This window comes from Octopus sinensis, linkage group LG4 (assembly GCF_006345805.1).
Source record: "Octopus sinensis linkage group LG4, ASM634580v1, whole genome shotgun sequence".
NCBI lineage: Eukaryota > Metazoa > Mollusca > Cephalopoda > Octopoda > Octopodidae > Octopus > Octopus sinensis.
This window is the reverse complement of record NC_043000.1, coordinates 74,828,179-74,856,124: the sequence shown is the minus strand read 5'-3', so window position 1 is coordinate 74,856,124 and position 27,946 is coordinate 74,828,179. Positions and strand designations below refer to the sequence as shown.

The 27,946-nt window shown below is 35.5% G+C and overlaps 2 protein-coding genes across 13 annotated transcripts in view; both read right to left on the bottom strand.

Moving 5' to 3' along the window:
- The window catches only part of LOC115210217 (SLIT-ROBO Rho GTPase-activating protein 3), a 410,133-nt gene that overhangs the window by 49,448 nt on the left and 332,739 nt on the right, over positions 1–27,946 (bottom strand). For 4 of the 5 annotated variants that reach the window (XM_029778687.2, XM_036502155.1, XM_036502157.1 and 1 more), the window contains 8 exons: positions 24,062–24,164; positions 22,961–23,021; positions 20,915–20,992; positions 12,454–12,588; positions 11,202–11,307; positions 7,222–7,431; positions 5,647–5,705; positions 2,153–2,164 (listed from right to left, as the gene is read on the bottom strand). In XM_029778687.2, coding sequence (XP_029634547.1) covers positions 2,153–2,164; positions 5,647–5,705; positions 7,222–7,431; positions 11,202–11,307; positions 12,454–12,588; positions 20,915–20,992; positions 22,961–23,021; positions 24,062–24,164 — 764 coding nt within the window. The remainder of the gene's footprint in view (positions 1–2,152; positions 2,165–5,646; positions 5,706–7,221; positions 7,432–11,201; positions 11,308–12,453; positions 12,589–20,914; positions 20,993–22,960; positions 23,022–24,061; positions 24,165–27,946) is intronic. The other variant, XM_036502156.1, reaches the window with a different exon arrangement.
- The window catches only part of LOC115210218 (serine/threonine-protein kinase Nek4), a 505,173-nt gene that overhangs the window by 253,972 nt on the left and 223,255 nt on the right, over positions 1–27,946 (bottom strand). The window lies entirely within an intron of this gene.

The window sequence follows — 27,946 nt, the reverse complement described above, 5'->3', positions numbered from 1 at the left end:
CATTACATTCCTAGAATGGTTGGCATTAGGAAGGGCATCTAGCTGTAGAAACCATGCCAAATCAGACTGGAACCTGGTGCAGCTCTTTGGTTCATCAACTCCAGTCAAACCATCAAACCCAAGCCAGCATGGAGAGCAGATGTTAAATGATGATGATAATGATGATGCATACTCTAAAGCTTTAATGAAGCTATAAGGTGATACTCAGGTCACAGCATCTTATAGCAGAAACAGGTGTAAGCTAATGAAGTTCATAAGATAATTATTCCATTGTCATCTCAATTTTTTATGTATATATATATATAACCTGGTTTTACTTCTGCACTATAATTCCATAGTGGGAAATTTCCACAACAGATGAGGAAGTGAGGAAAAGATAAAAAAAAAAGCTTGTGTACTACATAAATTCACTGATGATAATAGTGTCCAAATAGCTTAAAACAACCATGAAAGTATGATATGGAAGCAACAACAGGCACTACAAATATACATTATGGTTCAACACAAATGCATTTGTTACATCATACACACACACAGCAGATATATATTCCTCTGGTTTAAAAAGTTCTCATAGATGTATATTTGGGTGGGGGGCACATTTGGAAAACAATCTATACTCCTAATATTTGTTCTTTATGTAGTGTGTTAGCAAGTTGGAGCTCACCAGGCACCAGGCTGTTAACTAAAGCTGGAAATGAAAAGCACAAGAAATAACTTTTTAAAAATCTACAATCTCTTATAAGCATCAAACAGAAAGGGTACAGTATTAAACTAAATTATCAAGTCTAATACTTTCTATCTCTTGTATTTATAATTGATCAGAGTCAACTTTCTTAAGAACTAATAATCTATTGAGGTTAACCTACACTGACTATATACAATGCCTCCCACTACAAAATGAATATCTGAAATCTATAGCTCTACTTTGTTTACACCACAGCTAATGAGATTTCCATTAAGTAATCATCATCATTGACTTACTACCATAAACCAATAAGTTTCAATAGTACTGTCATACCTATTTCCCATATATTTGAATTTCTAGAAAAAATATCTTTATTCAGACATTTACATAGATTGAAATATTTTTTTCTGTTTATAGTTGTATACAGTTCCTACTTCTAAACAGCCATGAACTAAGAATGGCAGAAGAGAGACTGAAGAAAGGGTTAAGAAAAATAAATGTCTCTCAAAGTTTTCTGATTTGACAGGTTTTAAAATTAGTAATAGAAATAATGCAGTAAATGTACTTCTATAAGAGATACAAGATTTATATTGGAACAAGAGATTTTGAGAATTATTACGAAATAAAATACTAGCATTTTGCTTCTCCATATCAAAGAAGAAACACTGAATTTTTATCATTATTATATTAAATATATTTGGTATAAATAAATAGAAATTTAGATATTATTTTTGTTTGGAGCTTGGATTTAAGCTATAACACAATACAGAAAAAAAAACTGTTTCAAGATATATGTCATATCTATGTTAAAGGCATTATGATACTAGTGAAGTCATGACAACTGAAAATTTAAATTTGATCTGTAAACCTGCCATACTAAAGTATTAAACACCCATACAGAAGAACATATACAGGCATGTACATGCATGCACACAGAAAGAATGTGAAATATTCAGCTTTCAACTTGTCATTGATACATTCCAAAATTCTTTTGTTTGAATTTTCATTTCATTGGATTTTACAGTAGAGTTATTTAAAATTTTCAGTGCTGTATGTTTTAGTGTGGCATTTAATGTCTAACATTATCTAGTGCAATATAAATCATGTTAACCAGACTGGTGTACAGGTAATAATATTTTTGTGAACAGAAAGCACAGTAATTATAGTTAAAATTTCTACTAGGATACTATTTCTGTGAAGTGCACATGCATGCACACACATTACAAAGTTTTAATGATGATGATGATGATGATAATAATAATAATAATAATAAAAAAATGATTTTCACAAATATGAAAATTTTTTCCAGGAGCAATGAAGCTTTTCAGTTGCCTAGAACATAGAAATATAAAACAATGAACACCAAAAGGCTGGTGGGTGGCATTAAGCTGTATTGAGGAGAACAAATGTAGACACATGCTGGGAAAGATGGAATTATAAAGATGTTTCCGAGGGATTCAGGCTTACCACAGAAGGAGGCTGCAAGAAAGGCAAATAGTAATCATTCAAAATAGTAGAGATAAGAGAAAATAAATGACAAAATATGAAAAATATTAATTTGTTGGTTATGAAAAAAAAAAAAAGTCATGCACAATTATACAAATTCTTAAGAAAGTAAATTAAGAATATTTTAAAGCTACTTCAACATATCTGCATCTTAGTTCCTCTTGCACATTGGGTAGCATTTAAACATATATCAACTATTTATGTAAATCAGAAAATATGCAGTTTTAGTGAAAAAAATCTTCTTGGGTATAACTGAGGTCAAATTTGCTTTCCATCCTTGGATCAATGGCATTGACTACACCCTTTCCCTCAAAAATTGCAGGACTTGTGTCTATATCAGAAATTATATTTTCAACTATTTAATGTCTGTACAGTAAAGATCCAAGAAACTGAGCTATTATTATCTTATGTTAAATATGAAAGATTCAATTCAGTGTACAAATATGCCAAATAATATGGTTGTTTCATCTACTTTAAAATTCCTATAAAATTATTCAATAAATCTAAAGTTATCTGTTCAACATAATGATTTAAAAATTAAATTTAAAACAAATTATTTCACAAACAAAATAGCAAAAATAATAATATATATAATAACTAGATAATTTGCAGCTTTGAAGATGACTCTTTAAACAACAGATAAATTTGACAACTTATCAAAACTTTAGATAATAAAAAAAAGAAGAAATTATTAGCTTTTAACAGGGATTATAACATACAATGACTCAAAATTGAAGATTCAAACAGTGGTCATTTTTGTTTTCAAGAATGAATCTTCACAAATGCATTAATATATCTCTGAGTTACAACACCCTCAAAAGCTTCATTAAATTAATATATTTTTTAAAGTACTGATAAAATTGCCCTTAATATATATCATCAGCAGTGTTAAGTCAAAGTTTATAACTCAGTAACAACTCTTTATTCAATAAAGCCCTTCTATTTTTCACTGGGTAAATTGAAGGTGATTGGTAGCATGTATAAGTATTAAAATGCAGGAATAGATGTTGAAGTTAATCATGTTTTTGGAGGGTATACAACATAAGTCTCACAGCCTCATCCAGCCATCACAATTTGGATTTATTCCTAACTCCAGCTGCTGTAATCAACTCATCAAGTTTCTTGAGGACATTACCCAAATCACTGATCACGGATCCTGGGTGGATGTTATTTACCTGGACTTTGCTAAGGCTTTTAACTCTGTGCCACACAAAAGACTTATGGTGAAACTCTCTGCATTGGGCGTAAGAGACGATCTCTATAACTGGTTGAAGTCCTTTATTTTCGGCCGAAAAGAGGTTGTCACAGTTCTAGGACAGCACTCTTCACCCTATGAGATGACATCTGGTGTACCACAGGGATCTGTTCTTGGCCCCCTTTTATTTGTTGCGTATGTTAATGACATAGATGCCAACTTAAAGAATGCCACAGTGCTGAAATATGCAGATGACATCAAGCTGTACCTCGAAATAAAGAGGTCAGACCCTGTACACTATAGATCTCTATTGCAATCAGACCTGGACACAATGTAGCAGTGGATCATGGACTGGCAACTCAAGCTGGCTGTGGACAAATGTACCACCATGCATTTTTGGAGGAAAAACCCAGCATCTACCTACTCCCTCCACAAAACTAATCTCAAAAAGTCTTCGTGTGAACGTGACCTGGGTGTTATTGTCAACAGCGGTTTGCGTTGGACAAAACACATTGCTAAAATTGCCAAGAAGGCTGAGGGTGTCTTGGCATCACTCACCAAGTCCTTTGTGAGCCACTCTCCGGCAATCTATCTGCGGCTTTATATAGCTATGGTAAGACCTCACCTGGAATTTGCATCACCGGTCTGGAACCCCTATCTTGCCTGGGATATTAATTGTCTGGAAGCCATTCAGCGACGTGCAACCAAAAGAATACCCTCCATCAGGCATTTGCCATATCCTGAATGCCTTACTTCCCTGGGCATGGACACATTGAAACTCTGACGTCTGGCAGCTGACTTGGCAGACACCCATAAAATTATTAACCATCTTACAAACAATAACTCTGAGCACCTTTTCAAACTCCACCTGTCTAACACCTGTGGGCATATTTACAAAGTCAGAAAACAGCACAGCTCCCATGACTTTAGGAAACATTTTTTCATGCTGAGAGTTGCTGAAGCATGGAACAAACTGCCGGCATCAGTTGTTAGTAGTCGGAGCACTGCATCCTTCAAAACTTCCATGCTTTCTAAGATTCGCCAACACTACACCTGATTTTCTCCCCTCCATACACACACAAGCATGTATCTGACTCATACATTGTTCGCTTTCCAGACATTTGTACATTACTGCATACACTTTATACGCACTTTCTGACAAGTTGTGGTGCACCTAAGCACTGTATACAATAATTTCATTATTATTATTATTTATTTATTTATTTATTATTATTATTATCATTATTATTATTATAATATATTAAACTTGCTGGCAGAAAACTTTAGATACTAATATGATGTAATTTTTATTTGGAGATGATATTTATCTATTAGTTATTGTCATTTTGAAATTGAAGAATAATGTTTTATACTAATCATATTAAATAAATTCATTAAAAGGGAATTCAACAACAACCAAAGGGATACTTCAAAATATACATAAATAAACATAGCAAAACCAAAAATCAATAAACAAAATAAATGTTGATTGGCGTCTTCAGATTTTGTGCAACATAATATGAATATAGAAATGAGAAATAAGCAATTTGCTTTCATGAAATAAGGCAGCACAGACAAGATACAGAAGTAGAAGAAAGCTGGGACAAACAAGAAAAAAGAAATTGGAAAGTTAGATCCCTCACTCAATCTCATCTCATCAGCCTGTCTGTCTTTTTTAAAGCAAATTGAATACAGGAGTTATAGTAGCAAAAGTACTAGTCATAGTAAGTTAATCATGATTGAAGTGTATTTGGTGTAAAAGCAATACTGCAACACATATGCAGTCATTAGCAATGCTAAGAGCAAAAGCAGGGAATAGAAAAATAAAATGAGAAATAGTAAACATCAAAATAGGAACACTTAGTGTTTCAAAATTCATTCCTACAATTCTCACTCACTAAGTTAAGTAATTTTCGACAAATTAAATTAAAAAACTATTCTGTTATAAAATGTAGGCAATAGATACCTGATATTGTTTGTAAACTGGGCATCTGCAACAAGCTATGATAGTCAAAGCCTATTTTGAAAATTGGCTTTAAAAAATCACAGAAAATGCTAAGTTGGTATGCATGAATATTATCATAAAAGACAATACACAGATATAGATTGATAGACAGATAGATACATATAAGTAGGTAGATAAATTCAAGTAAATACATACAAAAACAAGTACACATATACATAGAATCATATATGTATACATATCATGAGTGTATTATAAAAGATTTGAAGAGAGAAAAGAAAAATGACAATAAATTACCTTCTTCATCACTTGGCAAGGAACCTACTTCATCTTCTTCATTGCCATCAATGTTATCCCTAAAATATGTAACTGCTTATTACCAAAAATATATTTTTTAAATAGAACAAATTTGAGAAATAATAGCATATAATAATGGTATATTCAGTTTTTTTAATATAATTAACATAAATACCATTTCAAATATAAAATGGATTTAGGATGGATGATATCAGATGTACTTAAATCACATACTTCCAAAAGAATCATTTTAATATCTTAATAGGTTTTAGGAATCTGCTAGATTGTTGAAACCATATTTACAAGCATTAAAAATATTTTTTTTTTTTTTATTAATGGATTTCTTCAAATAGTATTATAATTTGCTGAAGTAGCATATGTTAGCATATGTTACAAAAAAATGACATCCATATTTCAGGATTTAAATCAGTAATATACAAGTCACCATCCAGTAACTTAGTAACTCTACATAAAGGAGTTAAATTACAGCCACTATTGTAGTAAGTTCCCAGGTTTGAGATAAGGACAATAAGGCAAGATTTGAACTCATTCCCTTGGTTTCAAGGGAATGAGTTCAAATATTGTTATTGATTCTATATTACAATACTATATGTTACTATAAGCAGTTTTAAAGACATTAACTGAAATGTTTTTGATGGATATGTTTTTGAACTTGAATGCCCTTCCTATCAGTGACCATTCAACTATGAATTAGAAATGTAATCACTTTTGTTACAATGGTAAACTGAAGAGAGCAAAGTTATGTACCTTCACCATGAGCAACTAGTTATTGTAGTAAAATTTAAAATTGCCTTATTTCATTTGTCTCAGTATGCTAACTTCAAAAGAGCTGCTGTTCTTAGTTGTTTGATATAATATTCTATGTTAGAAAGGATATTTTATCAAAGAACAAGGTAAATGTTAGGAGTCTGTGAAGCTTATGTCAGTGGGGAAAATTAACATAAAAACAGGGAAGAAGGCTTCTTTTCTCAGAGCAAGTAACCATCCATGTAAAAAAGGTACAAAGTAACAACAGGCTCTATACATATACATCATGGTTCAACACAAATGTGTTTGTTATATCATATACACACACAACAGATATGGTCCTGTGGTTAAAAATTTCTCATATATGTATATTTGGGTGTGTGTGTGTGTGTGTGCATATGCATTTGGAAAACAATCTATACTCCTAATGTTTGTTCTTTATGTAGTGTGTTGTGAGCAAGTTGATTAGGTGGAGCCTGCCTAGCTGTTAACTAAAACTGGAAATGAAAAGCACAAGAAATAACTTTTTAAAAATCTACAATCTCTTATAAGTATCAAACAGAAAGGGTACAGTATTAAACTAAATTATCAAGTCTAATACTTTCTGTCTCTTGTATTTATAATTGATCAGAGTCAACTTTCTTAAGAACTAGTAATCTATTGAGGTTAACCTCAACTGACTATATACAATGCCTCTTACTACAAAATGAATATCCATGTAAAAAAGAATACTGCTAGGCTATTAGGTTAGCTTCCAAATTGGATATTATGTTTAACTTTGAGGAAAGGAAAATAACCACTACTTACTGGTTATCCAGGATCCATTTTTCATAAACCTCCCCACCATCATTGAGAAAGATTTCTTCCTGATTGATGATAATAGTTTTGATGAGATCATTCACATTGCTTTGATAACTAACTTGGTCCCTGTCAGGTGGGATAGGAAGAAGGGTTGGTCCAAAGCAGATGGCAAGGTTGTAAGGATCCATCATATTTTCATCACTGTATTCTGACAGACTGTAGAATATATAGTCAATTTAAGGAGAATTAAGGGAAATTTAAAAAGTTTTCTGTCTGTCTGTCTCTCTCATACACACACAACACTACCATCATAATCACTTATTGCCAGTTCAGTGAGAGGATGGAAAAATACATTTACATCAGTGAAATATCAGATGTTTGAAAGGCCCTTCAAGTTATTGAAGATAAGAAATATGAAAATAAAAAAAGAAGTCTGGATATAAACAACAGACACACTGACACAATATTTAGGTAACTGAAATATCCTTGAATTTTTTTTTTTTTTTTGCAGGTGAATTAATTAATCAGAGAAGAGATAGTTCTAGACTGTTTCAGGTTTGAGGAAGAATCATTGGAAAATGTGTTTAGTGCAGAGTGTCTGAGGTTAGAAATAATATAGATAAGCTAAGTTCCCCGACCTGTTTCCTCTTTTTCATTGTTTTTGCAAGCCTTATTATTATTGTATTCCCATATCGTTGTCTTTCGTCTCAAATGCTAGCTGAAGCATAAAAACTTTCACTCACAAAAACTTATTCACACCACCGCAAAGCATTTCATCTCAATCCTGTCTTCTTTCTGCCGCCTAAAAGCCTCATCTTTTCCCAAAGAGCGGTGTCACTATGTCTCTCTCTCTCTCTCGGTATATATCTCACCTTCACTCGCTTCCACAGGCTTAGCCAATACCGCAGGAAGAAAAAAAAACATCAGCTAAGTTCCCCGACCTGTTTCCTCTTTTCATTGTTTTTGCAAGCCTTATTATTATTGTATTCCCATACCGTTGTCTTTCGTCTCAAATGCTAGCTGAAGCATAAAAACTTTCACTCACAAAAACTTATTCACACCACCGCAAAGCATTTCATCTCAATCCTGTCTTTTTTCTGCCGCCTAAAAACCTCATCTTTTCCCAATGCGCGGTGCGCCCGCCCTCCCACCCCCACCACCAATACCGGTGAACACTGTTCTCACCATCTACACCGGATACTCCCTCTTATGTTTCTCTATCTGTCTAACTATTTATCAGATTTCTCTATCTATCTAATTTCTCTATCTATCTATCTATCTATCTTCATTTGTCTAAAATCAATCTTCGTATCTTCGCGCCATCTTGAAGTATGTCCCCTCTAATACACATATGTTCTCTCTCTCTCTCTCATTCATCTACAAGCCGTAGTCCTGAGCGCAGATAAGTTGAATGCTTAATTTTTCACTTCGGCTACCATTTATTTATGTTTCTCTATCTGTCTAACTATTTATCTAATTTCTCTATCTATCTATCTATCTATCTATCTATCTTCATTCGTCTAAAATCAAACTTTGTATCTTCGCGGTGCACTCGCCCTGCCCACCCCCACCACCACCACCACCACCAATACCGGATATCTCTATATTTTGCTCCATCTATACCGGATGTCGCTTCTCCCACCACCATTATAGGTGTCTACTCTTCGAACCCCCCTCTTCAATACGCTATTTCACCATGCATTACCCCTCTCTCGATATCCTACGTTCTACTTGCCTAGAACATGTCATCATTTCTCTGAACCACCCCTCCCCACTGGTGCTCCCCTATTTCTGCACCCCCCCCCACATAAAAAAAGCACCATCCGAACGTGGCCGATGCCAGACCCCTCTGGCACCTGTGCAGGTGGCACGTAAAAAACACCCACTACACTCGCGGAGTGGTTGGCGTTAGGAAGGGCATCCAGCTGTAGAAACACTGCCAGACTAGACTGGAGCCTGGGGCAGTCCCGAGCTCCCCAGACCCCGGTCGAAACCGTCCAACCCGTGCTAGCGCGGAAAACGGACGTTAAACGATGATGATGATGATGATGAAGGAGAGAGAGACAGGTGTATTGAATGGATTGGGACAAAGATAAGTAGACTGCAAGTTCAGAAGAACAGATGGCATTGCAGTAGTGGCATAAAAGATAGAGAGAAGAAATAGCAATTTTGGGAGTTAGTGGTTGTAGCATGCTGGTGAGTTTTTTACAATCAGTAGAATGGCTCTCTTTTAGATGAAGCTCCATCTTAAGAAGGTAGTTTTTGATCACCCTGTTCTTGTTCTCAGGCAGTTGAGAGTCTGCTACTGAGCCATGTTCTTAGATAGGAAAGAGGTTTTCAACAAGATGGAATTTCTATCTTGGAGCAGAGTTGTTCTTAAGTTTCCCTTTCCAAAGTTAGAGTCTAGTCTTCTCTTGGGAGAGCAAATTAGCAAGCTGTGTGTTTCTATAGATAAATATATGCTCTTACTGAAGTTTTTAGTGAGGACTGTGTGTTCATCCTGCACACACTTAGTTGCAAAGCAGACAGCAGTGGTAGTAGTTTTCTCTACATGAATACTGTTCATGGAACCATCATCGTTGGTAAGAGGAAGGAAATAAGCTTGGTAGAAATCCTTTCAGTAAGGGAGCAAAGTTACCAAAAGAATCTGTTGTAGTTTGAAGAGCATTATAACTTGAGTGCTGTATGATGCATGAAGTAACTTTTGTGGTTTGGACAGTGGTCTTGTAAGAGTTGTGGTAGGTGGGGGATGAATTTCTCTAGGTAATGTAGGCCTGGGATTTTGCCTAAACACTGAACAGCTTCAGCAGAATTGAGTGAACCACTTGGGGCACTAAACTTTCGCTGTGCAAGAGATGTCGAGGGACATACCTAAAATGATAGCTTCAGCTGCCCACCAAGCTATTTTTGCTGAATTAGTAAGTGAAGATCATATGATGTCAGGTGCAGGTGGCACAGAATTGGCAGAACTCTTACTAGTAAGCAGATAGATGCAAAAGTTGTTACAGTTTATTATAGATTAGGTTTGGAAGTAAGAATGAGATCAAGGTGTTTGGTGGTATCTGTGGGATGTACAAGTGTGAGTTGGAAGTAGTGAGTCTGGGAGTCATTATTGCTGCTATCCAGGTGAGAGAGGTGAGTGGAATGATAAGTGGAATCTATGTAAGCACAGATGACACCTTTTGGTGTGCAGATGGCATCCTACCCATTGTCCTAAATAAGAGGAGGAGGAGAAGGGAACCTATTATACCATATGAAACAATACTCATTATATTAGAAGAGTAATATTAAAATAATGGAATGTAAACAACTGATATCCATTTTGTTTCATAGTAGTAAAAGTAGCATCAGCATAGTGGAAGAAACAGTAGTAGTGATCAGTGACAGTGATAGTTTTACATAGTTTTGCTTATTGTTGGAGAGTCAGTAACAGAAAAGAGTAACTTTGAACCAGAGTTAGTTCGTTGCTGATATCTAGATGAAAGAAGTGAGCAATAGGGAAATGCAAACAATGGATTCTATTTATAAGCAAGTACCACCTTTCAGAAAGAAGTTGGAATACAGATTATAGCCAGGATTGCAGAAATGGGTTAGAGCTAAAAGAGATTTGTGCTTTGGAGAAAAATAGATGTGTGGCTTGAATATTAGTGGGATGTGGTGAATAGGACACAGGTAGAGCCAAAGTTGTCAAATGTTGATGTAGAGTAAGAAGTATCCAACAGATTACTTGATTTTGAAGGAGTGTTTTAGTTGAGGGCAAAAAGTAGAAACCATGGCTCATTCCTAACCACTATATCAATCCTGGTTAGAAACCCAGCTGATGGTTAGAGGCTTTGAGTGATATCATTCATAGAAACCTGTGTCCACACAGGAGGGACTCTGATTCTCAACTGTCAGAAGAGAAGCTATAGAGTCATAAGTAAGTTATAGGAACTGATTTGCTATTATTCATAAATAATGATTTTCAAAATATTACAGATACTTACTGATTTAAGAAAGCAAAGAGATATCTCATTACAATAAAGATGGAGCGGGGTAGGGTGGTTATTAATTCCTTAATCTTTTCAATACGAATATTAGGATCTTCTACTCCTAGAAAGAGAAAGAAAATAATTAAAATTCAACTGAAAGCAAAATTGAAGTTCAAAAAAGTACTTTAATACAGTGCAAATGAGTATGAGTAATCACTTTCTTATTAGCTTTCATTCATACTCTTTGGGAATCAATCATATAAAAATAATCTCTAACGAACATAATATACTTCAAACATGCAATTCTACAATCCAGTAATCCTTCATATGAGAAGCTTTTTGTCCTTAGACTTTTCTAATGTTAGAATATTTAGGCTTATATCTGGATCTGTTCTTTTAATGTTACAATGCTTCCCCAGTGAAGACTCCTATAATTGAAAATACATAGATTTCAACATATTAAATAGACTGAAAACAGTAACAACTCACATTATAATGTAATGAATATCTTTTGGTTCATTATATACTCCTTAGACTTTGTTAGATATAACAATTATGAATTGAGACATTAAGGATGAAAAAACAAAAGACATTATTGTCAGAGATGCTGAGAGATAAGGGGTCTGATATAAAATAATCTTAAGTAAAATTGTCAAAGGAAATATATATCTAACAGTATGCTACAAGACAGTTAAGTTACAGTCAATATATTTAATGTAGGGAGATTTACAAAGCTTTATTAGAAACAGATATCAAGTTAAAGATATTAGTTTCCGGTGCAGAATACCAAAACATATTTGGAGTTGTCTCCTGTACTAGTTGAAATAATTACAACTTGATACTTGTGAAACTTTGTTTCACCAATTCCAGAAGTTGATAGCAACAAAATCTCAAAGATTAACAAAACACCATAAAGAATTTGTCTGATGCTCCTCATCTTTCCATAAAATATTTATTCTTAGCTTTTAATGTTTCCTGTTAATGTTAAAACTAGCTTAACTATTACATTTCTTTTAATAAGATTGTCATCTCTAAGATTATTTGTAACAAAAGAGCTAATATTCACTCTTTATTACATGTAAATGATTATGGTAGACTTATTTTGTATATATCTAGTTTTATCAGTTCTGATAATCTCTTAATTATAATTTGATATTCAAGATATAGGAAATATTTTAAGGTTTATAACTCAGGGAAAGCTGAGCTTGCAAAAAAAAAAAAAAAAAGTAATTATTAGAAAGATAATAATTGTGAAAAGAAAACATACTTGTACAATTGATCAGTTCATCAAATAAATGCAATGGAAAAAGAGGTTCCCGTAGTTCTCTAAAATACAGTTTGAGCACACCAGCCACAGAGTTAATGTCACTAGCATCCACCATATCTATCAGGGGATCTTCACCTGCATTGAAAGAGATGATACTAATGAATAGCAAGTTACATTTGAACAGGTTTAATAGTAAAAAACATACAATGGCTATTACCCATTCCACAACTGTTTGATTAAAAAGCAGTTTTATGATGCTGTTTTTGTTTAGAAATTGTGGTCAGATATTAATAAATATGAACTGATTTTAAATTATAAATCCAAGTGAAATAATTGTTGTATAGGAAGCAACTATATTTAAAGCACATACACAATGCAAATACATATATATATGCACACATATCACCATTATCATTGTCATTTAACATCCATCTTTCATATCTTCGATGGCTCAACTGGATACAGCAGACGACTTGCAAAAGATCATGAAGTATAGCATTAAACAAATTGTTCTACAGAAACTTGGTGCCCTGAATGTAAGTGCTCAATGCCTATATCATTTAATATACATATATATCTCTTTTTCATGCTGGTTTGAGTTGGACAGTTCTACAGGATCTGAGAAGTCAGAGTTTTGCACCAAGCTCTATTGTCTGCTTTGGCTTGGTTTTCTATGGCTGGAAGCCCTTCCTAATGCCAACCACTTTACAAAGTACACAGGATGCTTTTTATATGGCACCACCACTATGGAATGGGGGTCACCAAGTAACTTGCAGAACAAAGACTGGGAAGAGCAGTTGTATTGGGGGCTTTCGGCCAGTTGATGAGAGGCTAAAGCATAATAGAGGGATAGAAATAGGTGTCTTGCAGTAGAGGTGATACATGGCTACTCCAGTTGGAAAGGAAAAGAGAGACTTAGAGAGAAAGGTAGACAGATGAGGGGAAACTTTCAAAAGAGTATGAAGAGAGATGGTTGGAGATAGGGTAGAGATGACTGTAACAGTGATGGTGAGCAATATAGGAGCAGCTCAGAGAGGTTATGGTAGATATGTGAGGGCAATGAGAGTGATAGAAGATAAGAGAGGTGTTAATGATGGAGTACAGTAGAGGAGAGACAAAGCAATGGGTGAAGCATAGAAAGAAGGTAATGGTGGAAATAGTTAGCAGGGTAGATAATGAGAGATGAAAGTATGTAGTATGTGCTTATTCTGTTCTTAGGGGATTACATCAGCAGAGTAGCAACATAGAGAAATGATTAGTGTTAGGGGAGAATGTGTAGGGGGAATGCTTGACACAATAGAGAGAGTAGACATGGACAGGGCCCTACATGTACAAGCATAACCAAGGTGATTTTAGGATATCATTTCTGCTGTGATGGATGAGTTTTCTTGAGCACAGCAAAACACTAATCATCTTGGTCCTTTGACATCTGCTTCATTAAGGCTCAGCATCTTGAAATCAACCTTCAATACTTTATCCCATGTATTTCTAAAGATACATCCACTTTAAGCACTTGGTATATTTTTATGCAATTGTCCTCATCCTTACACATTGCATGACTAAACCAGCACAGCCTTCTCTCTTGCACTCAAGATCTAATTCCTCCTATGCTTAACATTTTTTTTTCAATACACCAATACTTTGTCAGGTGTGTGCATGTGTGTATGAAAATATATATATATATATTATATATATATATATATATATATATATATATATATATATATATATATATATCATCTGGTTACTCCCATGCTCTTCCATTTTTTTTCTGTTTTGACATAGGTTGGAGCTTGAAACCAGTTTATGCCAGAGCTTTGTGGGTCATCTTTTAAGGTGGATTTTTAGGTTTCTTTTGGCCTATCCTTTGGTCCCTTGCCACTAGCTGGGAATCGTGTCGTTGCAGTTCTTGCTGGGATATTGTTCCCCATGCGTTGGACATGTCTTGCCAGCTGCATACATCTACACTTCTACTCAGTTATGTGATATTGGCTCTTCAATACATCTTCTCATTTGTGATTATGTTTTGTCCTTTAATGACCAGGATTTTTCAGATGTGTCTTTGTTGGAAAGTATTAATCTGTTTTCCAATTCTGGTAATACTCTTTGGTTCATAGTGTGAGCCTCTTTGATTGACATACTTACTGGAGTTTGTTGAATATTCCAACACCTTTGGCTATCCTTTGTTTTATGTAAGTTTTAGTATTGGCATCTGCTGTTTGAACACTACCTAGATATGTGAAATGTTGAACCACTTCTATCTTTTCCTCATTGATTGAAACTTCATGTATTTCCTTGCAGGCAACTTACTATATTTTTGTTTTTGATATATTTACTCTGAAGCCAATCTTTCCAGCTGTTTCATCCAGGGTATTTGTCATAGTCTGCATTTTGTGCAGTTGTTAGCAAGAAGAGCTAAGTCATCAGCAAAGTCTAAATCTCCCAGATTCATTCTTCTCCATTTTAAGCTATGTTCACAGGTATCTAAGGACTTCTCAGAACATCATCCAAGATTATCAAGAAAAAAAATGGGAATAGGAGATACATACATACATATATATGTGAGAGAGAGAGAGAGAGAGAGAGAGAGAGAGCGAGCAAGAGTGTGTGTGTGTGTCGTTCCGTTATTAGGATTCATTATTCAAAGCATATCAACATGTAAGACACCAAATATTGGCTAGGTATAATTAAATAGAGCTAACAGTTTAATAATACATTATAAACATCAAATGGTGACCGTATACTGTAGTTATGTAAACACCAGATCCAATTAATAACCACAATTCCACTCACTAGAGAGTAGACATGGGCAGGGCCCTACATGTACAAGCATAACCAAGGTGATTTTAGGATATCATTTCTGCTGTGATGTAGCATTTGGTGTAGCATTAATATAAAATAGTGACACACAAATTACATCTAAATTAGCAACAGTTGTTTTGGTAGAACTTTATTCAATGTTGTCATAAAAAAAAATTACATATTATTATGCAATTCCACCAACATCAGGTTCAAGTAAATCTAAATGATACAGCTTGGTGATTTAAGAACATGACATTTTTGAGTTTTTAAATTAGTTTTATGCCATTCATATTTCAGAAAATAATAATGGCAGACACTCAGCTTACTTAAGAAATGAAGAGGCATGCTGTAATTGTGGCCTTAAAGGCTGAGCACAGGGATTTAGAGATAGTCCAGTTTTTAAAAGTTGCCAGATCTTGTCTACAACGTTCACAAGGAGAGAAGCCTCAGATGGAAAGGTATCACCAACATCATAATGCAAAAAGCATTCCCAATGCACTAATACAATCAGAACACCCAAATTTATTCAATAAGTTCAACAGATCATTGACAGAAATCCCAGAAAATCCATGAGGTCACTTGCAAAAGATCTCCAAGTGTTAGAAGGGACAATCAGAAATGTTGTCTGCAAAGACATCTGGTATAAGACTGATGTGATGAAGAGAGATCAGTTTATGTCAGAAAAAACAAAGGAAAACCATTTGATCAGATCTAAAGGCAATTAAACAAAGTTAAAAACCCAGAAGAACATGACATCATTTACTTTTTCTCAGATGAGAAAAACTGACAAGGACCAGAAGATTAACAGAAAAAACAGATGAAGTTCCAACAGTCGTGCACACAAAACATTCTACAACTGTCAGGGCTTCTGGAACAGTAAGTAATGAAGGACATGTGATGTCTCCTAACTACTTTCCACAAGGTCTTACAGTTAACTCTGCTGGTTACATTGAGGTTCTGGAAACAACTGTCAAGCCCTGGATAGATAAAGTATGCAACAGAGAGCCATACAACAGAAGGCAGGACTCTACGCCATCATATAAGGCTCAAGCAAACCAAGAATGGATGGCATGACCACATAACCCTTAACTTTTGGCCTCCAAACTCAACATATCTCAATTCATTGGATTACTATGTATGGAGCATTGTTGAGAGAGAGGTCAATCAACATCTCCATAACACCAAGGATTCTTTGAAAGTTGCCATAGAGTAATATCCAATATGAACTAGGACCATTTAATTTGAGCATGTAGATGATTCAGATCTCACATAGAAGCAGTTATTATTAATGGTGAAGATGGCTACATTGAATAAGATTACAAAGAAGATAATCTACTTTATATGTACAAACTTTTTCATTAATAAAGTTGTTTTCTGTTATTATATATATATATGACCAAGTCAGTAGCAGAGGTGGATCCTCTATGAGCATAGGTTGAGCAAAGTTCAGAGAGCTCCTACCTCTGTTGGTAACTAAGGGCCTCTCCCTGAGGGTGAAAGGCAGATCGTATGATGCCTGTGTGCAAACAGCCATGCTACACAGCAGTGAAACATGGATTGTGACTGCTGAGAACATGTGTAGGCTTGAAAGAAATGAAGCGAGTATGCTTTGCTGGGATGTGCAATGTCAGTATGCATGAACAACAGAGTGTAAGTATCTTCAGAGAAAAGTTGGGCATGAGGCATCAGATGTGGTGTGCAAGAGAGATGACTATGTAGGTATGGTCATGTGATGTGTATGGATGTGGACAGCTGTGTGAAGAGGTGCCAATCTCTAACAGTAGAGGATAGCTGTGGAAGAGGGAGACTTAGGAAGACATGGGATGAGGTGGTAGAGCATGATTTTTGAACTTTGGGCTTCACAGAAGCAATGACTAATGACTGAGACGTTTGATGATATGCCATGCATGAGAAGACCCATCATGCCAAGTAAAATCATAGTTGTGGCTGTTGTCGGTATCACATAACTGGCACCCAAGCTAGTGGCACATAAAAAACACTTTTCAAGTATTAGGCATCATGGGGGTAATGAGCCGATGCCAGTGCTACATAACTAGCACATGTGCTGGTGGAATGTAAAAAGCACCTTTTCAGCATTGGGCCTCATGGAGGCAATGACAAACGACTGAAACATTTAGCAATATGCTGTGCTTGAGAAAAAGACTCATCAAACCAAGTAAAATCATAATCATGGCAGATACTGGTGTCACACAAAAGCACCCATTATACTCTTGGGATGGTTGGTGTTCGGAATGGCATCCAGCCATAGCAACCATGCCAAATCAGACTGGAATCTGGTGCAGCCCCTCAGCTTACCAGCCCTGGTCAGACCGTCTAACCCATGCCAGCATGGAAAATAGAAATTAAATGATGATGATAAGATATATACACAGACACACATATATGCATACATGTCATTGTCATCATTTTAACACCTTCTTTTCCAGATACTATAGCCAGATACATTTTCTGACACCGACACTCACCCGTTTCCAAGCAAGGGAATAATTCCCCAGTCTTCCTCTGTGTAACCATGTCCAAGCAAACAGCTTGGACATAGTTACACTGAGGATGATAAACAAATGACAACATATGGCTTTTATTTACAATCAACAAACACAAATGTGAGATAAGGAGAAAATACGATGGGCTTCTTAAGTTTCTATCCACCAATTTCACTCACAAAGCATTGGTTATGCTGTGGCTATAGTACAGGACCCTTGCCAAGAGTGTTCATGCAGTGGGACTGAACCTCTTACTTGGTTCTGAAGCAAACTTCTTAACCACAAAATTATGCCCGAACATGCCTGTCTGTCTGTCAGTCTGTCTCTATACACACATGTATCTCTGACCACTATCACTTTGGGCTAAATTCATGGAACTTGATACATATCTTTTTCAGTTCTGATCTGTGGAAACTTGATAACTCTCCCAGCTTCTCTTAGCAGTATTTCATACTTACAAATACTGTGAGTTTTTAATTTTTATTCCAGTTCCAACTTTCCTTAGAAGTGATGACACAGTTGTTGTGTCATAAACTGTGCAACAGGTTTTTTGAAATGTGTTGCTGAAGCATGCCCATTGAAATGATTTAACTATCATGTTGTTTTCCTTGTTTTTTTATGGCACACACACACATTGTTGGGGTGAATTGGATTGAATGCATTGAAGTATCTACTCTTACTCTGAAATGAAACCCCAGCCCAGATCTGTTTCGCATTTCTTTCTTTTGCAAAAAAGAAAAAAAAATACCAACTGAGGGCAGAAGATTAGTGTAACTATAACAATGTTGGACCTGATGCCTTATGGTATTTGTTCCAGCATTCTGAGTTAAATTTCATTTGTATGCCACAAAGACATCTGTGCCAACCTGTAAGCCTATAAGTACAGGTGGAGGCAAGAAAGGGGTTTCTGCAATTAGAAATACATACTGTGGTGAATGAATAATGAATATAGGCTAAGTAAACATATATTGCGTAGTTTTACTTCAGCTAATATGTGCATATGTTTTTGAATAAACAAAAACCCATTTGGAGATACTAGTGAATGAAAAAGTACTTAGTACATATAGTAGAGTTTATTAATTTGATACTGATGATTCACAATGTTCCTGCTCAGAGTTTCTCATCAAAAGATAAATTTTTATTTCATGAAGGATCCCACATAACAAACAACTCTGAATTCATACACACTGAAACACTCCACCTACAAACCTATGGAAAGACAGTCTTTTCTCTCTACCTTTTCTATCTGCTACTACTATAATGATCTCTACTGGTTGGGATCATGCCCATTCAGGTATACCATCTCACTTGTCTCCCCTTCTCTCATCAACCTTGTTGTATCCACCCCCACCAAGGCCCCACACTAATCAATAGACCTAGTTCCTTCTACTGAGCATACCAGCCCTCTGGAATTCCCTCCCAGCTTATCTTTTCTGCATGATGTTGACAGACACAAGATCTAAAGGAACATTACTAGCATCACCCACATCTATCTCAGGGGGCCAGCAAAGATCATGACCTAACAAGTTACTTTTAATGTTATATTTTAATTTAAATGATTTTAATCATTTTCAAACAAGGAATTACAAAATTAGTCACAGATAAGAATAAATTCTATTCAGTTCTTTCTTCATCCACCCAATTATAAAATCATTTTGCAGTTTTTGGCATTTTATCACAACTGCAAAGTCATAGTTTTACATCTTTCTGCATGTATTCTTTAGTACAGTCAATTTATGGTTAAATGCCTTTCTTGAGCCTAATTGTAAATAATAAAGCAGAATTATTCTCCAATTCAGGAAACTGAATTAGAAAACTAATATACTTTCCCTTCAAAACCCCAATAGTGGCAGTTTATGAGGATCAGCTGAAAAGTATATAGGCTGACCAAGATACTCGCATGGAATGTCACTATAGTTCCCCTTGCAGCCCACATACTTCTTCCATTGGTGTTGCAGTGCTAGGATCTCATAGGTGAAGAAACTTTCATCCTGTTGATAAAAAATAATCAACAGCAATGACATCATCATCACTCCATACTGGTTCACAACCAAATGTTTTTTTATGTTGAGAAACAGATGATATTCATATGGGACTAAATCAGGGGAACAGGAAAACTGATCGACCGAATTCAAAGCCACAGTCCTGCACAGCAGCCATTGAAACCATGGACTTGCGTGCTGAAGTATTGTCCTGATGAAACGACACCTTTCATCAGTCTTCCTGGGCATTTGCTCTTGATAACCTTTTGTAACTGCCTCAGCAAGTTGGCTTGGTACATCCCAAAAAACCCAAGGCCATCATCTTCCCTGCAAATGAAATGAACTTGGCCTTCGTTGGAGCATGTGAGAGGAGGGGTATTTCCACTGCATGGATTGTCTCTTTGTTTCTGGTTCAAAGTGATGAACCCAACACTCATCCTGATTTAGAAAATGTTCAAGGAAACCAGTTAGGTCTGCCTCAAATAATGTCAGACTTCATCATGATGTGATCACTCTAGTGTGCTTTTGATCAGGTGTGAAAAAGATCTTGCATCCACCGAGCAGGAACTTCATCATGCCAAGTTTATTAAGCAGAATATTCTCAACTATCTCACAGGATATGTTAATAGCATTGGCTATTTCATTTATAGTCAACTGCTTGCCATCCATCACCTGAACATGATCAATGTTTTCCTCAGTGGTAGCAGCTGCAGAGCACCCAGATCATGGATCATCTTCAAGACTTTCCCTTCCCCTCCTAAATTCAGCTGCCCACTTTTGCACTGTTGAAATAGCTGGAGCTTTATCTTCTAATGTAGCAATCATGTCAGCATGCATGTTCTTGGAGGCTGAACCCTGATGCTAAATAAATTTTGTCTAATTTCAAGAGAAGTCACTACTAGTTTCTTTTGAAGTCTTCTTTAAGCATACTTGGAAAGAAATAATGCTGTTATTAATAAGAGTTGAAATTAATGCATGCAAAATTTCACAGCTCTGGCATCACTCCTTCATAGTCAGCCTATGAACTTTTCAACCTACTCTTGTACGCATAAGAAAAAACAATTATCATATATTCATCTGAAATGAATTAAATGAGTGTTTTTAAGGAAAGTTACCTGGGAGCTAGTAAAAGTTGTCAAATATTTCAACTCATAAAATCACATAAGATCTTACCTTTTTCAAAACTACTTTTAAATTCATTGATTTCAACTTGAGAGCCAGATACTCTGAATATACCCTGATGATGAATGCCTGAATAATACAAATTATAAATAAAAAAAGGGATTTCTTACAATAGCACAAGATCAGAAACTAATAGCAGTGGGAGAGTGTTGTATAAATGACTCCAGCATATTACTGCTATTTAATTTATCCATCCCAATGAGATCTTCACATAAAATGATTAAATCTATAACTGCAGTTAATCCACCATGTTGGAAAGAACAGAAATATTACAAATTAAATAAATAAATGACAAAACAAATCAATAGTGCAATGATAATTTTGCTTATGAACAAATTCTCTTGGTGCTGCCAAAAGAAAAAAAAAACAAATAGATAAAAGAACAAAAGTTCTGAAGACTCTTTAAAATAATTTGAGAGGATATTAAGGCAAACAATGATGATGATAATTCCCAACACCATTGTCTTTATGTTTTACCATGCTTGCATGGGTTTGATGGATCTTTTCCAGCACAATGTCTCTCTACTTTCACAGTCCCTTGTCATCTCCTTCAGGAAGTTCAGCTTCTTGAGATCTGCTTTCACAATGTTTTGTTTTCCTCTTCTGGAGGTACTTTGCACTTAGATCACTTGGTACTTCTTCACCTTACTAGAGCAGCACACTACACCTGATTCCACTCTTGCACACTACATCTGATTCCTTTTATCCTTAGCTTTTCGCTCACCTCATTTGTATTCTATCATTTATGTACAATAATATAGCTGCTCTTACTGCACATCACTAAGCATTTGTTACATATGAAAATTTTCTCAGTCAGCTGTCTGGGATTCCACTACACATCTTGTACACACACATTGGGTATACTGCATGATATTCCTACTTACACCTATGTTGATTGTCAAGTATGCCCACTTTCAAGATGGCTGTGGAGTTCTGCTTTCTTTTCTGCTAACTAAAATTTTTGTTCCTGCCAGGTATACTTCAAGGTTTCTTGATTCTAAGCGTTGCTTCCACATTTTTTTCTCTAGATATTTGACAGATTCAACATTGAGAACTAGGCCATAAGCATACAGGAGGGGGATGAGAACCAAGCTGATGGACTCCTATCTATACACAAAATTCCCTGCTTAATTCACTGTCAATTCTTACCTTGCTGATGGTATCTCTGAACACAAAAAGGTGGCGAGCTGGCAGAATCGTTAGCACGCCGGGTGAAATGCTGAGAGGTATTTCGTCTGAGTTCAAATTCCGCCGAGGTCGACTTTGCCTTTCATCCTTTCGGGGTTGATTAAATAAGTACCAGTTACGCACTGGGGTCAATGTAATCAACTTAATCTGTTTGTCTGTCCTTGTTTGTCCCCTCTGTGATTAGCCCCTTGTGGGTAGTAAAGAAATAGGTATCTCTGAACACAATTCATACAACTCTCATAAACCATTTGTCTATACCTAGTTTTCTTAGTGATCATTAGACCATGATACCCTGTTTCAATAAATGAATGGTACATATTGTGGCTTTCTCTAAACTAAGAACTTCTCATATAGTTGTTTCACTATGAAGGGGTCATTAGGGGACCCTGTCCTCACACAAATCTAAACAGCATCTCATCTAAGCTTTCTTCCAAATCAGCTGTATAACTCTTTCTGTTACTTTCATATCTTGGTCCATCAATCTAAAGCTTCTACTTAGAGCATCTCCTTGCAACATCTCCCTGTACTACTCTATTGACTAGTGCATGTCCTACTTCATAGGATATTTTTAGTACCTCAATAATTAATTCTTGATGGTACATTCAATTTCACTGCCATTATATCCTTAAAGACAGTTTTGACCAAAGAACTATCCACTTCAATTGCTGGACCTTCTGTTAAGTCTAAATGCCAAAAATTAAAATCTCAGTTTCAGGAAGAATAACAGAAAAGTAAGAACTAAAAAGTGAAAAGAGACAAAGACTCAGAATAATAAAAGTAACCAAAGAAAAACATTCATGAGAAATATCTAACAAACAATAAGACAAAAAGAGATCATACATGACTTACCGTGAAGATTTATAACACGTATGCAACTACGAATAATCAGAGGAATTTCTTCTCCTGTATTCTGTAAGCAGAAGAGAAAATACACTGAAAATTGTTTTAGCTGTTATAATTTTATATAAGAAAATAAATATGAAATTTAGTATTATATAAAATGTTTAATACCTACAAATAAATTTATAAAGATGGTGAAAAGAGGAAATGATAAACATTTTTTAATATACATAAAAACATAGTAAACATGAAATTGCATATAAAAAATTAGAGTAATGGAAAATCCTTTTGTTGTTCAATTCCAAATTAGCCATGACTAAGCAGATTTATAGTCAAAGGCATTTCTGTTAAAATATCCTTTTATTCCTATTTCAGACAGGTTACCTTATCCAATGTTTCATTTGCTTTTAAAGATATTAAGGCATGTGATTTGCTGGTGATTTAGAATTTATCTCTAGCATGTTGAATGATTTTATAGAGGCTTCTTAGTAGGCTTAGGGAAAATACTTTTTTATAATATAAGATGAGTTAACACTGAACTTTATATCTGTTGATAGCCTGCATACAGTTTAGCAAGAGAAAAGTTTGAAACTTGGTATTAAAAAAAGAATGTAAATATGAAATGCATAAGCCTAAAAAAATGTTTACAAAAGGATAGTAATATTGAAGTTAATGAGGTCCTGGATAAGTAGCTAAACAAGAAATATCAGCTCTATTTTAGGAGCAAAGCCAGTAATTTTGAAGGGAAGATGCTAATTAATCCTAATACTTGACTGGCATTTTATTTTATTCCATAAAGATGAAAGGCAAAGTTGACCTTCCCAAGACATATTTTTCCCCAATGCTCTAATGATTCTGCCGATCAATGATTTTCATACAGCCTTTCAACCAATGGTCTTTATAACAATTGATACAAGATTTCTCTGAATTATTTTGCATAAATTGAATGCCTTTCACTCTTTTGCAATTAACATTGCAACTAACTTACACCGATTTCTGAAATATGTTTGAGGAAAAGCAAGTGGAAATTCTGTCATTTATTTGGAATATTTTTATGACCTATAAGGCAAAGACTACATCTCGCATCAATTTATATTAGAAGGAACTCACATCAATGTATTCTTCAAGACTGCCTCCAAATAATTTTGGCTGCCCTACAGGTGGTGTACGGCCAATACGACGCTTCCTAGGTTTTGCTCGGAAAGATAAAGGTCTGTCAATAAAAAAGAATCTAATTAAATCATAAAAACAAAAAGGAAAAATTCAATACATTTAATAACTTATTTATCTTAATATACGCTTAAAGTTCTGAGATAGGTTATTGTTATTAACATAATTTTTTGAAAACATTTTAAACATAAAAGTAGAGTAGATATAGCTGTATGGTTATGAAGTTCACTCCCCCAATTACATGTCTGAGGTTTCAGTCCAAGTACACAGCTCCATGAGCAAGCATAGACTGAACAAAGCCTATGAGTGGATTTTGTATATGAAAAGTGTTGTTTACTGTTGCTGACATCCTGTACTCATATATGCATATGTATGTATGTGTGTGTGTACATATATATATATATATGCATATATATGTATATTATTATTTGATTGAACGCCATGCATCCATTTTCAAGTAGGTTTCTCATAATCTTTTTGATGCAACTCTACTCTGTACTGTTTTCTTTCCCATCGTTTTCTCTCTCATCCTTTCCTCTAATTCCTTTTTTCTCCCCTTCAACATTTTTATCTGTCTGTCTCTCTCCCCCTCTTTCTCCTTTTCTCTCTCTCATTGCTCACACGTGAACATCGCCCGTCTTTCTTTTCCTCATGTGATCATCTTTTTTTTCTTTCAGGACTGTCCTGAGAACTGGATGTATCTCTTCAATCTTTTCTCTTGCTATTTTACCCTTGTCCTGATCTAACGACCCCCCCCATGTTTGTTTACGTTTGGTTTCCTTGTATGTTTCCACTGTCCTGTTTTTGTTCCCAGCTTTGACCCTCCATAAGTCCCAAATTTTATTTTGGTACTTATGGGAGCAGCTGTCTTCGAAGACTCATACTGTTGTTCAATGATCCTTGAGTAGTAGATAGACAGCTGACAATTGATGAAGGGTCATTCTTTGTTTTCCATTTGTTTCTCACATTGTTTGTGTATTGAACTCATTTGTTTCCGTATTTCATGTTGTTTACTGTTGGTGACATCCTGTACCTATATATATATATATATATATAATATATATATATATATTAGGAAGGGCATCCAGCTGTAGAAACATTGCCAGATTAGACTGGAGCCTGGTGCAGCCTTCTGGCTTCCCAGAACCCGGTCGAACCGTCCAACCCATGCTAGCATGGAGAACGGACGTTAAACGATGATGATGATGATGATGATATATATATATATATATATATATATATATATATAGAGAGAGAGAGAGAGAGAGAGAGAGAGAGATAGATAGATAGATAGATAGATAGATATAAATATATTTACATACACATATATATATATTATTTATATTATAACGTTAGGCCTCACTGAGGCGATGACAAGAGACCGAGACCTTAACCATGGCCTATGCCAGTGCATCATAACCAGCCCATTTAAGAGCATCCTTCAATCATTGGGCAAAAAACTGCACTTGCAAAGACATGTTGAGGCAAGTGACGTTGGGGTCGTGGCTGATGACAGTACTGCCTGATTGGCACCCATGCCAGGGGCACATAAAAATCACCATTCGAGTATGGTCATTCCCAGTGTTGCCTGATTGGCCCTTGTGCCGGTGGCATGCAAAAAGCACCTACTACACTCTCAGAGTGGCTGGCATTAGGAAGAGCATCCAGCTGTAGAAACATTGCCAAATCGAATTGGATTCTGGTGAAGCCTTCTGGGTGGCCAGCCCTTAGTCAAATCGTTCAACCCATGCCAGCATGGAAAGTGGACATTAAAAGATGATGATGCTGATGATGATGACACACACACAAAATAATGCCTTGATATATGAGTTATTTTGTTCCCGGAGACTGCTTGTAAAGTGAAAACTCATAAAGCAGAGCAATAATTTCCCATAGTAACGTTATAAATCATAATTCATTTCCAGAAAAATATTTTACCAATAAAATTTATAATATTCATGAATAAATGGTAAACTAAATCATCCAAATTTTATACCATCATTTTACTCTGATGCTATATGCAGCTATGTAGACACGTCAGAACCAGTGCTGCCACACACACAAAATGGCTGTTTAACCTTTTTATATTTATGAAATAAAACACGTAAACCAGGGGTCTCGTACAGTGAGGTATTACTGTATGTGTATGTTTAAATATATATCATAAAACAGTAATAAAAAAAAAAAAAGCTAAGCAAGAAAAAAACAAAATCAAAGAAATTGATATTATTTTCTTAATTTGATATAAGGCTAGTTGTTAAATGAGACCTCAATATATTACTGGGTATCAATGCTGTTGATGGATGGCAACAAAACTTTAAGTTGTGTGAGACGTTTTAATATGGCATGGAATTTTAGGCAAGCATCTTCTCCCATGGCCCTGAGTTGACCAGTGCCATGTGAATGTGAGAGACAGAATCTGTAGGAGGCCCAGTGGAGACAATGTTGTGAGGTGGTGGTGTTTAGTTTGACAATAGATGAAACAATGTAGACTGACCATAGATGAAACAAAGTGGAGATACAGAGGTAAGGAGGGCTTGGCTTGCTGTTGTCCACTTTTCCATGGCTTGTGGATCAGACAGAACTTCTGTTGAAACTGTTTTTTTCTTTTTTGTGGTCAGATGCTTTTCTTGTTGCCAAACATCACCTGTTTCCAAGCAAGGTGATATTTGTCCCCTAGTCATTTCAACACAAACATTACAATGGCTGGACATGTTTTCTTGGAAGATTGGAAACAATACTGCTTGTATGATACTTACATTCATCTATGATTTATGAATGATATCAAGATGAAAAGATATCAGCACATACATACATATTTAATATAGAGGGACATTTATGAACAACAGGATGCAATGATATAAACTGCATCTTATATTTAATCCTTTTAGCATTTAAACTGGCCATGTCTGACCAAAATAATCTACCTGTTTTTGTATTTGTGTGCCTATGTTTGTCCCCCCACATCGTTTCTTGACAACCGATGTTGGTTTGTTTACATCCCTGAAACTTAGTGGACCAGCAAAAATTAGCTAGATCTGGCCTCACTCCAATCCTACAATGTCACTCTAAATATAAAGACTCACATCATCAATATCTTCAAGCTATGAGATAATGCATGATGAATTTGAAACAATGTCACTAAATAAACTTTACATTTGACAGAATAATCTGGATGCTGCAGGGGTAAATTGGAAGTGAACTATACAATGATCATCACATGAAGCGGTTCGGCAAAAGTGACCGATAGAATAAGTACTAGGCTTACAAAGTATAAGTCCAGGGGTTGATTTGCTCGACTAAAGGCAGTGCACCAGCATGGCCACAGTAAAATGACTGAAACAAGTAAAAGATTAAAAGAGAGTATATTATATATATGTATATTGTTGCGACGTCACAGGTGCCAAGCTGTATCGACCTTTGTCTTTCCCTTGGATAACACTGGTGGCGTGGAGAGGGGAGGCTGGTATGCATGGGCGACTGCTGGTCTTCCATAAACAACCTTGCCCGACTTGTGTCTAGGAGGGTAACTTTCTAGGTGCAATCCCATGGTCATTCATGACCGAAGGGGGTCTTTTATATATGTATATATATATATATATATATATATATATATATATATATATATATATATATAAACATTATTAGAATGACACCTTATTAGAATGAAGGATAGAAGGATTCCTAAGCAGATACTCAATGGAGAATTTGTGAATGGAAGGAGACTCCGGCAGAAACCAAGGCTGCGATTTAAGGACTGTGTCAAGTCTTCCTTAAAGGCCTGTGACATGCAGGACACTGACTGGAGAACAATGCCTGTCATCG